The 12,218-nt window shown below is 45.3% G+C and overlaps 1 protein-coding gene across 1 annotated transcript in view; it reads right to left on the bottom strand.

Moving 5' to 3' along the window:
- LOC124276844 (cilia- and flagella-associated protein 54-like) overlaps nt 1–12,218 on the bottom strand; it is a 105,592-nt gene that overhangs the window by 12,694 nt on the left and 80,680 nt on the right. Inside the window, exons 45-50 of the mRNA XM_046712495.1 lie at nt 11,804–12,067; nt 11,542–11,693; nt 10,970–11,100; nt 2,783–2,950; nt 2,425–2,605; nt 1,817–1,831 (exon numbers count right to left, since the gene is read on the bottom strand). Coding sequence (XP_046568451.1) covers nt 1,817–1,831; nt 2,425–2,605; nt 2,783–2,950; nt 10,970–11,100; nt 11,542–11,693; nt 11,804–12,067 — 911 coding nt within the window. The remainder of the gene's footprint in view (nt 1–1,816; nt 1,832–2,424; nt 2,606–2,782; nt 2,951–10,969; nt 11,101–11,541; nt 11,694–11,803; nt 12,068–12,218) is intronic.

Genomic DNA, 12,218 nt, shown 5'->3' with positions numbered 1-12,218 from the left:
AGAGAAAACTGATACAGTGAGACACAAACCAGTGATGGAACAGTGATGTGAGAGAACTGATACAATGAGACACAAACCAGTGATGGAACAGTGATGTGAGAGAACTGATACAGTGTGAGACAAACCAGTGATGGAACAGTGACGTGAGAGAACTGATAAAGCAAGAGATGGAATAGTGATTGAACAGTGACATGAAAGAACTGATACAGTGAGAGACAAACCAGTGATGGAACAGTGATGGGAGAGAACTGATACAGCAAGAGATGGAATAGTGATGGAACACTGACAAGAGAGAACTGATACAGTGAGAGACAAACCAGTGATAGAACAGTGATGGGAGAGAACTGATACAGCAAGAGATGCAATAGTGATGGAACACTGACAAGAGAGAACTTTAACAGTGAGAGACAAACCAGTGATGGAACAGTGACATGAGAGAACTGATACAGCAAGAGATGGAATAGTGATGAAACAGTGATGTGAGAGAACTGATACAGTGAGAGACAAACCAGTGATTGAACAGTGATGTGAGAGAACTGATACAGCAAGAGATTGAATAGTGATGGAACACTGACAAGAGAGAACTGATACAGTCAGACACAAACCAGAGATGGAACAGTGATGTGAGAGAACTGATACAGCAAGAGATGGAATAGTGATGGAACACTGACAAGAGAGAACTGATACAGTGAGAGATGGAATAGTGATGGAACAGTGACATGAAAGAACTGATACAGTGAGAGACAAACCAGTGATGGATCAGTGATGTGAGAGAACTGATACAGCAAGAGATGGAATAGTGATGGAACGCTGACAAAGAGAACTGATACAGTGAGAGACAAACCAGTGATGGAACAGTGACATGAGAGAACTGATACAGCAAGAGACAAATCAGAGATGGAACAGTGACATGAGAGAACTGATACAGCAAGAGACAAACCAGTGATGGAACAGTGACATGAGAGAACTGATACAGTGAGAAATGGAATAGTGACGGAACAGTGACGTGAGAGAACTGATACAGCAAGAGATGGAATAGTGATGGAACAGTGACATGAAAGAACTGATATAGCAAGAGACAAACCAGTGATGGAACAGTGACATGAGAGAACTGATACAGTGAGAGATGGAATAGTGACGGAACAGTGACGTGAGAGAACTGATACAGTGAGAGACAAACCAGTGATGAAACAGTGATGTGAGAGAACTGATACAGCAAGAGATTGAATAGTGATGGAACACTGACAAGAGAGAACTGATACAGTGAGAGATGGAATAGTGATGGAACAGTGACATGAAAGAACTGATACAGTGAGAGACAAACCAGTGATGGAACAGTGATGTGAGAGAACTGATACAGCAAGAGATTGAATAGTGATGGAACACTGACAAAGAGAACTGATACAGTGAGAGACAAACCAGTGATGGAACAGTGACATGAGAGAACTGATACAGCAAGAGACAAACCAGAGATGGAACAGTGACATGAGAGAACTGATACAGCAAGAGACAAACCAGTGATGGAACAGTGATGTGAGAGAACTGATACAGTGAGAGACAAACCAGTGATGAAACAGTGATGTGAGAGAACTGATACAGTGTGAGACAAACCAGTGATGAAACAGTGATGTGAGAGAACTGATACAGTGAGAGATGGAATAGTGATGGAACACTGACAAGAGAGAACTGATACAGTGAGAGACAAACCAGTGATGTGAGAGAACTGATACAATGAGAGGAAAACGAAGATGTGAGAGAACTGATACAGTGAAAGACAAACCAGTGATGGAACAGTGATGTTGCAAGAAACAATTACCTGCGTTGCCACTCTCTGGAATTTTCAGTATATCATTGTTTGAATATCAACATCTTAACTCTTTATCTCTGTAGATTCTATTTGCAATATTTCCTATCAGAAAATGTTCTACAAGCATGCATGTACACATACCATAGTATTGTTTAAAACTTTACAAAACAGTCCAAGGATCATCCAAAAATCTGAACAGATTTCTGGACTTGAAAATGATGATGATGGAAAGTCCATGGAAACAATAATTTCATGTTGAAAGTTTATTATAAATCACAACTTCAATCCACAAAACACATTAGTTGCAACCCACAGCATTGCCTGGTGAGGCAGTCTTACATGTGTATTATGAAGCAATAGATGTTTATATGCACAAACAACGTTATGCAATAGAAGGTAAATCACTTCCAAACAAGACTACTCCCTGTTTTGTATAATGCAAGGTATGCATAGAATATACTGAACAAAATATCTTACAGACAACCTTGAGCAAGTTGTTGTAAGGTGTCAGATAAAGTTGGTACTCATGGAAGTATGATACTATTACATTGTGGAATAACTGATGTCACTGAGTCTGTGAGATATCATCACTTTATCTGACAACATCATGGTTTTACCTTGGTGGAGGAGGTGTCTCCTTCTTGGGCTTGAAGAGGTCAGAGTTCTGCAGCATCTTCAGAGCAGAAAGCACAATCCGGGCTGCAAGAGGTGCATGGTGCTTCTGGCGAGCAATGGCTGCCTGCTCAAGTTTACACAGAACCACAAGCTCTAACTCAGCAGCAGACAACGGTGATGTGCCTGTTGACAAACACAGATTATACAAGATAAAATACTTACAGTGTTCACGACATAAGCCATATCAATGTTATAGGAACTGCCTGTTCTTCAGTAACTATCATAATGTTCTTAGCCTTAAATACTGCATATCAGAGCATCATAAGCTACACAAGGTAAATCACGCTGTGACCACTGTACCTGCTTTGTCATTTTCAGCATTCTCCACAATGACCTCGGATATAGTGGACACCATCTTCTCTGCCACTGACAGCAGCGTCCCCTTCACCGAGTCCACTGTCATCAACTTCTTGCTCTCAGTGAAGCGGCGACTACACCAACCCACAGTTTCATCACTGTCCTCATCAGCTACAGCAAGAAGTACATGGTCATTTCAGACAGGCTGTATCTTGTCAAAGTTTAGGATATATCAAGTGTAGGGGACACCTTCCATTGATTGCCTCCATGTGTAGTGTAATAAAGCATACATACTCAAGACTTCTTGTAGTATAACTATAACATCTCAGAGACCAACTCTGCCTTTTTACAATACACATGGGGGAAGAGAAAACTTTATTACTTTTCTGAGATACAGAATTTTATTGGAGATTTTATTCTGTAATGTGCAGTGTTGTAATTTGAAAATCCTCAAACACCACTAACTGACAGGCTGTTATATTTTCTTTCCTGTCCCCTTTTGTTTAGAGACAAAGTACATGTTACTTCCAAACATAATATAACATCACTAAAATGGGTAGTTATTTGATATTTTCAAATCAGTTTATATCATTTGGGGGGCGGTGGGGTAGCCTAGTGGTTAAAGCGTTGGCTTGTCACGCCGAAGACCCGGGTTCGATTCCCCACATGGGCACAATGTGTTAAGCCCATTTCTGGTGTCCCCCGCCGTGATATTGCTGGAATATTGCTAAAAGCGGCGTAAAACTAAACTCAGTCAGTCAGTTATATCATTTGGCTTCACTTTAGTTGCAATTCAGTACATTCAAGATGTATAAATACAGCAGAACTTCTGTAACTGGTTTTTGTGAGCTGGGGTGTTTTATTTCATAAAAGTTGCAAATTTGTTTCCATCACTTTTGTTAGGCTATGAACACCATGGAATGGAGAGTTTTACGAGTTGGTTGCATTACACAATACCCATATTGATACGATCTGACATGAAGGGCCACGACATGGGGTCTCCATGAGATGAACATTGTGGAGGAAGACAAACAGCAAGCATTTCTTGGACTGTAGTATGATCTAGAACCCTATGTGAAGCAACACAAGTACATCTGTTAGGAATCTTTTCAAGGATTGCTGATTCCTGTGCCAATCTTGGACAACTTTCTGACTGCACTGACACCAACACAGTGATTTGAATACGTTTGGGATAACCCTGTCTTGTCAAATATTTTCACAGAGAATAATATTCATTTATACAGTAATTTGTAACAAACTATTTCACTGATTGCTAATATTTATGTGTATGCGCAATTGTGAGTGATAAAACAATGTCACCAAGGATATGTTTGATTATGGGGAGAGGTAATCTAATGGCGCCAACTGTTTATGGCATAATTAAAGTGAGTATTTTATCACAGGATAGAGTTGTAAATTTTATAATAAATTGTATATTTATATACTTATCCTATCTCACGGTATGCACCTCACTTCTTCTTCTACGACCATGTGTGGAAACGTGCTGTAGACTAAGTTGAATCAAATCTTACTGGCCTCTGACCCGCCCTGACCTCTGCCCCCACTCCGACATCAGCACCTGTCAATCATCTCCGTAAGGGTGCAGCTCACTCAGATGATCACGTGACTACCTGTGCCTGTCATTCTCGTCTTGGAGCTTCCAGTAATCTGTGATGTGGGGCATGTCGGGTGGGTATCCATCGCGTGAGATAGGATAAGTATATAAATATACAATTTATTATAAAATTTACAAATTTTTAAACTTATCCTATCTCAAGGTATGCACAATCCCATGGTTGGTAGGAGGGCCACAGATTACCTCGTCAATACGTACAACCGGGAAGACGAATAACCCCAAGGAGGCCAGGAGAAAGCACCAACTCCCGATATGCAGACTCCAAACTTGAGATGGGTTTCTTGTAACCCCTTGGCTCACACAGCACAAAAACTCTAGGGAGTGGGCACTCCCAAATTAATGTGGTTTTCAGCCGCAACTTTTGACAAGCAAAAGGACGCAGTTTGGCAAGTAGGCCCCGCTGCCCTGCAATTTATCAGGTGACCCCTCGAAGTCGAAGACCTTAATCTGGCCAGTCCCTGCTTCGAAACTACCCCCCACAGACACACACTGGAAGGCGGTGAAAGAGGGAATAGCTCGGTTGCTCAACTAGTTTAACGTTCAGTACCAATCTCCCTAACTTACCAAGGTGAGAAAGGACTTAGGAGCAGAACGCTGCGAAAACCATGTAGGTAATCGGAAATCAACACTTTACTGGTGTAATTGCTCGGAGAGTAGAGGTCAGTAAGCGGAGTGTCGATCATCTCTGCATGTAGCACAAGACTGACCTCACAGTCTATTAAGTCATAACTTATGACAGTGCAGACACGCCCTATTCCCATAGGTGAGAATAATCTAATCCCAATGGAAAAAAGTACCAAGACATGGATAACATTGATATCTGTTATTATGTACAGAGCAACACCGACCAAAGAAGGATTGCTTTATCTGTGAACACGGGCCGATGACAACTGTTGCGCCAGAACCAAGCGGCCGAATTGATGTAGACCTCCCACGTCTGTAACCGATAGGTCTCCAGGTAGTGTGAAGCAAACACCGTATCGGATCTCCAAAAACAGCCCTCTATGATGGACTGCAGGGAACAATTTCTATGAAGAGCCATTGTGGAGGCAAGAGCTCAAGTCTCATGAGGCTTCGCCGTCGACGGTGGAGGTAGGTCAACAAAGGCATAAACACGCAGGATCGTAGTTCGCATCCGAAATGCCAAGGTAGTACGGGAGACTTCCGAGGTGGAGGCAGTAGACAATGGAATGAACAATCTCTTACGCAGTCTGCGGCGATCCTGTGAGGCAGCTAGGTAAATCCTTAATGCACGCACCGGGCATAAGGACAGATCCTCAGCGTCATCTGGGCCCCAGATAGTGGACAACGGCAGAATTGTGAATGTGCGATCCGGCTGTCCAGGTAACTGATTCTTGGTGAGAAAATCCCATCGCAAACCAAAGAAAACTCTCGCATGTCTAGACCTTTCGAATCGCACCCAAGAAACATCAAGAGCATGCAACTCGGAAATACCAAGGCCAAGAGAAAGAAGGTCTTAAAGGAGACATGTTCAAAATCTTTCTCCTCCAAAGGTTCGTATTCAGCTGACGTGAGATGAGCAAGTACAACGGAAAGATCCCAAGCTGGAGGATGGAACTTCCGAGATTGGTCAGCCAGTTTGTAAGACCGGAGGAGAGACTGGAGTTCAGGGACAGTGGACACCTTCACACCCGAGGCTGTTAAGAGCAGCCAGGTAGATGGATAGTGTAGAACCTTTGAGTTTTCTGGAGGTTCGTAGATGTTGAAGGTACTCTGCCACCATCTTCCATCTTCCATTTGTCATCGTAGAGTTACCTCGTAGAAGTATGATGCGCTGTAGTAATGGCAGTAGCCACCAGGTTTAGAATAGCCCTTCGCCGTTAACGACCGATGTAGATGCGCCAAGCGTGCAGATGGAGCGTCAAAGGGGACCAATGTAGTTGGTGAGTGCGGATGTATCAGGAGATTGGGTCGAACGGGAATTGGTACGGGATCTGGTTCGGCTAGGTCTTGAAGGTTTACGAACCAACTTCTGGCCGGCCAATAGGGGGCGCGACCAAAAGCAGAATCATCCTCTGGGTTGCGCGCAGTTTCACTAATATGCGAGGAAGAAGGGCCACTGGTGGAAACGCGTAAGCGTTCAGGTTGTCCCACGGAATGGCTAGAGCATCGAGGTCCCAAGCCAGAGGGTCCGGAATCGGTGACACAAACCGAGGCAGCTGATGGTTGAAGCGGGTGTGGAAGAGATCTACTGTCAGAGTCGTCAACGGAAGACAAAGGGTCTGGAACACCTGAGGATGTAATCTCCATTCCGTTGGAGAGGGACGACTCGACCGAGACAGAGAATCTGCGATGACATTCTGCACCCCGGAATGTGGTTGGCTCGGACTAAGATGTTGAGAGGGTCCACCAGATCGAAGAACTGTTGGGTCCACTGCAGCAGTTGAGTAGACCCTGTGGACCCCATCCTGTTGATATGCCAAACCTGCGCTGGGTTGTCCGACCAGATCATGAGGGAAGTTGCTCGTAGGACATCCTGCCAGTGACTGATTGCAAGAATCACCGCCCTGAACTCCAGAACGTTGATGTGACAGGCGCGATCGACGAGAGACCACAGCCCTGCCACTTGTTGATTGAGAAGATGAGCTCCCCACCCGTGTTGAGACCCGTCCACATACAGGTGGTGAGACGGAACAAATGTCCCTAAACAAACTCTGTCGCAAACATTCAATTCTTCCATCCACCACAGGAGATGGGGATGGAGCTCCAGAGGTTGAGTGATCAAGGCAACGGGATCTCCCACTCTGATGTAAGGCGCTAGAAAGAACTGCAAGGGACGAAGTTGTAGTTGACCCCTAAGCTGACATCAAGAGGCCCAGGAGCTCCTGCTACTGACAAAGCGTCCTGGGGTGCGCCAGTGCCAGAGAGACCAATCGCTGTATCTTGCAGAAACGATCCCTCGGGACAAAGAGTTTGTTGACCTCTGTGTCGAACACTGCTCCAATGAATTGAAGAAGGCGCGTAGGGACTAGTTCCGATTTCTGCAGATTGATTAACCAGCCTAATTGGTGAAGAAGCTGTATCGCAAACTGCAAGTGACGAAGCAGAAGGGCATGATTGGTCTGCGCCTGAATGCAGTCGTCGATGTAAGCCTTGAACACTATTCCCTTGCGGTGAAGGAAACTGGTGATAGGCTTCGTTACCCGTGTAAACAGCCACAGAGCCCGAAGAAATTCAAAACGGGAGGACACGCCACTGATAGATCGGGATGTGCAGGTACGCATCCTGGAGATCCAAACTGACCATGTAGTCTCCTGGCTTGATAATGGTCTTGAGGAGTGCCACTGATACCATGCGAAAATGGGGCGGAGGCTGCAGAAACCTCTCGTTGAATATCTTCATGTTGAAGATTAACCTCAGTTTGTCCGAATCCTTCTTGGGGACCAGAAAGATTGGAGAATAGAACCCTGGGACGGTCGGCGCCTGACCCAGGGATTCGATCGCAAGTTTCTTGAGTAAGGTGTCTATTGTGGATCGAAGAACAGCCGTCTGCTGAGCGGGATACGTTCTGCAATCCGGAAGTAAAGTGAGAGGAATATCCCCGATGATTGGCAGCTGGAACCCCGTGGAAAACATGGAGAGGACGTAAGGGTCTCCCAAGATGATCCAGTTGGGAGCATAGGTCCCAAGCCGGCCGCCTACTGGGGAAGTCAGAAAGGGCACGACTGGAGGTGGAAGAACCCAGTCGCGTTCTAATGTCATCAAGTCACTGTTTGTCAGGCCTTTGCGAAGTGGACTGGTCGGCAGTGGAAGCTGGTCGTGAAGCAGAGAATGCCCGACGTTGACGGCTGGACCGTCCTCTGCCAATGGATCCCTTTCCACGAAAGGAAGCAGTAGAACCCGCACGCAGGTCCAGATTGACAGGAACATAACGGGCTGGTCGTCACCGACGCAACGATTCCTCCACCTGTAAACGTTGGAATTTCAACAATTCCACTGACACTTGTAAATGAGCATCTTGACCAACTCTGTTGGCGACATCTCTAATCGCCCTGTTGAAAAGAGACCTGCCAGACCACGGCTGCCGAAAGGGATCAGGACGGAACCTATCCTCCCATGAGGATAAGTGCAAAGGCCCCCTGCAACGCACAGCTGTGACATACGAAAAGAAGTGAGCCAACTGATCCAGAATGGTCTGAACTTGCTCTTTCAATAAGACCATAGGAGCTCGAATATACGCTTGTTGATGGGACGTAGCATATGCAACCGACATAGCCACCGCTCCGGTAGTCGTCAACACCATGTTGAGTGGCACCATAATCTTCCTTATGACACCATCCAGATGCAAAAGCTCACGATCCTCCACGAGGAACGGCAAGTAGGCTTTCTGTTTAGTTCCCAGCAACGTAATATCATCATCCACCGGAGGGGAGACAATCAGGGTAGAGAAACCATGCACATGAGCAGATGCCAAATTGAAGCGAGGAGCCGCGAATCCATCCTTAACCTTCCTCAGGTTACCAAAAGCCTCATCCAGAGATGCTGCCAATTGAGTAATTCACAGTCGAGGCGGGAACGTGATGGAACCGAAATCACCTGGTTTCATATCAAAACAGGATAATAAATCCGACGAACTACTACGCTGTAAGCAGAGGCTAACCCTGAGGAAGCGTCGAACCAAATGCCCCATGAGTCAACCTTGAAGCCAGTGAACTATGAGTAAGCGCTGAAGCACGAACCCTGTGAGTAAGCGCCGAACCAGGAGCCCCGGGAGCAAGCGTCGAACCGGGAATACTGTGAGTAAGCACCAAACCAAAGCCTCCATGAATAAGCGCCGAACTGGGAGCACCGGGAGGAAGCGCCGAACTGGGAACACCGGGAGCAAGCGCCGACCAACAGGTAACTGTCCTGATGTAAGGACGCACTAGAATAGCGTGGTGGTCCATTACCCAACGGTACATGATAAAGGATAGATGTGGAAAAAGGCACTCTAGGAATCATTGACACACCTGTCAACCCCACCGTCAAAACCATCCACTGCACCTGAATCAACTGACACATTCGACACAAGCCCCGAATGGGAAACAGGCATAGAATCAACCACCGAAGTGGAAAGCGGCGCACTGCATGGAAGCGTCACTTGAGATGTAATACTAGTAATCACACCAAGAGCCGCACGAGAAACCTCCACCTCAGGAACAGAAGTGCACTGAGGAATAGGTATCACCAAAGAGGGACAGGTTTGAAGAGAAGACGTAGACAACACGACAACCCTAGGTGGTGAAGAGTCTTCTAAAGTGATGGGGCTAGACGCATGCGGCCGGAAAAGTTGACGTAAATTTTCACTGAGGTAAGAATCCGACGCCTCCCCTAGGAAATCTTCAGCAGGCGACGGGGACTTTGAACGTCGGACTGTCTTAGAATGTTTAGATGCAGAAGGACCCTCAGATGGTTGACGACAATCCCTGTCTGACACACATCTACAAGTTACCCGGCGATATTCAGAAAAAGCATCATCGTTGAGGTCTGCACAAAAAGTGCAACGTTGAGACCACTCACAACGTCCTAAACAGTCAACACATAAAGCATGTGGGTCCGCCGCCGACAAGTTGCTGTTGCATTTATCGCAATGTTTGCACTTTTTAGCACTATTGCGATTCGATTTTCCCATTGTAGAAACACAATCAAACTTTCTTAGAGACAAGCACACGTCCACACAACGTAGCGACAAGAAAGAGAATGACAGGCACAGGTAGTTACATGATCATCTGAGCGAGCTGCACCCTTACGGAGATGATTGACAGGTGCTGATGTCGGAGTGGGGGAAGAGGTCAAGAGGATTTGATTCAACTTAGTCTACAGCATGTTTCCACACATGGTCGTAGAAGAAGAAGTGAGGTGCATACCGTGAGATAGGATAAGTTTAAAAATTAGAGTTGGCACCATTGATCTTCAGGGAAACATCTTAGAACAATAAACACATACTAGTTACATTTACAAGTCACCAAATATATCCTCATTCAAGTGGGTATCATAGTACTAACATAACTGAGAAAGTTTCAGCAATCAAAGTGAGTGAGTGAGTTTAGTTTTACGCCGCACTCAGCAATACTCCAGCTATATGGCGGTGGTCTGTAAATAATTGAGTCCAGACCAGACAGTCCAGTGATCAACAGCATGAGCATCAATCTGCGTAATCGGGAACCGATGACATGTGTCAACCAAGTCAGCGAGCCTGACCACCCGATCCCGTCTTATGACAAGCATGGGTTACTGAAGATCAATATTCTAACCCGGACCTTCACGGGTCCCAGCAATCAAAGGTTAAAAGTTACAGTTGTGCATTTAGTTGTCACACAACTTGACAAGTGTGTTTGGAAGTCTTGCTTTTTAATGGAATGAACAGAACACATATGAAATTGATTTAAAATTTGTGTACATGATTGCCTACAACATCCAGATGTATGCAGGAAGAAGTGAGGTGTCTGGTGCTGTCAGACCAAGTATGATAATCAACTTAACTTGGATTAAAACCCTGAACCAAGCAACCACTGTAACTACTCCACTACCCAATATAGGTATGAAGGACCTACCATCTCTGGGTGAATCTGCATGTGGGGACCTCATGGAGTACTGAGATAGCTTGGGGCCCCTACTGCCCAGCCCACCACGGGAGATAGTGCTGATTGTACGTGGCTTCATGTAGACCTGGCCTTCCAGTAGGCTGCAAGTATATACATCAAACATCACCTCATACAACAACTGAATCTTGCTACAAATGAGACAATCAACTACAAATCTGAGTCATACCATGACAGACGCATATCTTGGGTAGAGCTCAGAAAAACATATCACTTGGTCATATGTCCTGGAGTCTGACTAAACAAATTACATGTACTTTGCAATTTCTGTTCAGTTACATTGAGTCCTTCTCAACAGTAAAAGCTGTGATTCCAGATTACATGACTAGCACTTTAAGTGTTAACATACTGTTCCATTGATTCCCACTGAATGACTGAAACATATCTGATTCTGGCAATATCTGTCAATATTTATGACTGAATACCCTGAAATACCATCTCAATCTGTTCTAGATACATTTTAACCCATCAGATAATAAGGAGCAGGATAACATGCTAGGCTCTGTGGCACAGTGGCAACCTACATCACATCCTCAGCAGCAGGCAGGACAGGGATGGCACTGGCAATTGTTACAAAGAGGTGAGCCTGAACGATGGAGAGATGGCAAGTCATGTGAGGGCCATATAACGTCCCGAGGCTGGACGACAGCCGTTTGTCCAGGACAGTCTCAATCACCTGAAGATGTAACATGATAATTATTACATGATGCATACATATTACATTTTTCACAAGGATTTTGTCAGACACTGTCTCACAGTAGTGGATACAAATAGAAACTTTCTTACCCGGAGATTGACTGAATCTGTGAGAGGCTTGGCAGTGTTGAACCTGATGGAGCTCATCCTGGACTCCACTTGTCTGAAGTTGCTGTCTCCTGTGTGAGGAAGACGTTCACCATGCAGCAGTCGCTGCAGGGTGATGAAGGCCTCAGTGTACAGACTCAGATCAGTCAAGATCCGAACCTTCAGGATCCGGCCATCCACAGCTCGCTGCAGATCTCGACACACAAACGTTGTGAAATACTGATACAAGGTCAACAGTGGAAGAACCTGACAAAACAGAAAAGGGCTTTTGTTGGACAAAATTCTTTTGTCATACAGGTCTTTAGAAACAAACATCTGAAATATCCCCACAAATGTTCAGTTGACAAAAGCTTAAAGTACATGAATATTAAAGCCAAGAAGAAGCCATGATGTGGCT

This window comes from Haliotis rubra, unplaced genomic scaffold, assembly GCF_003918875.1.
Source record: "Haliotis rubra isolate DU_JTF1 unplaced genomic scaffold, ASM391887v1 Scf214, whole genome shotgun sequence".
Taxonomy (NCBI): Eukaryota; Metazoa; Mollusca; class Gastropoda; order Lepetellida; family Haliotidae; genus Haliotis; species Haliotis rubra.
This window is presented reverse-complemented; position numbering and strand designations above follow the sequence as displayed.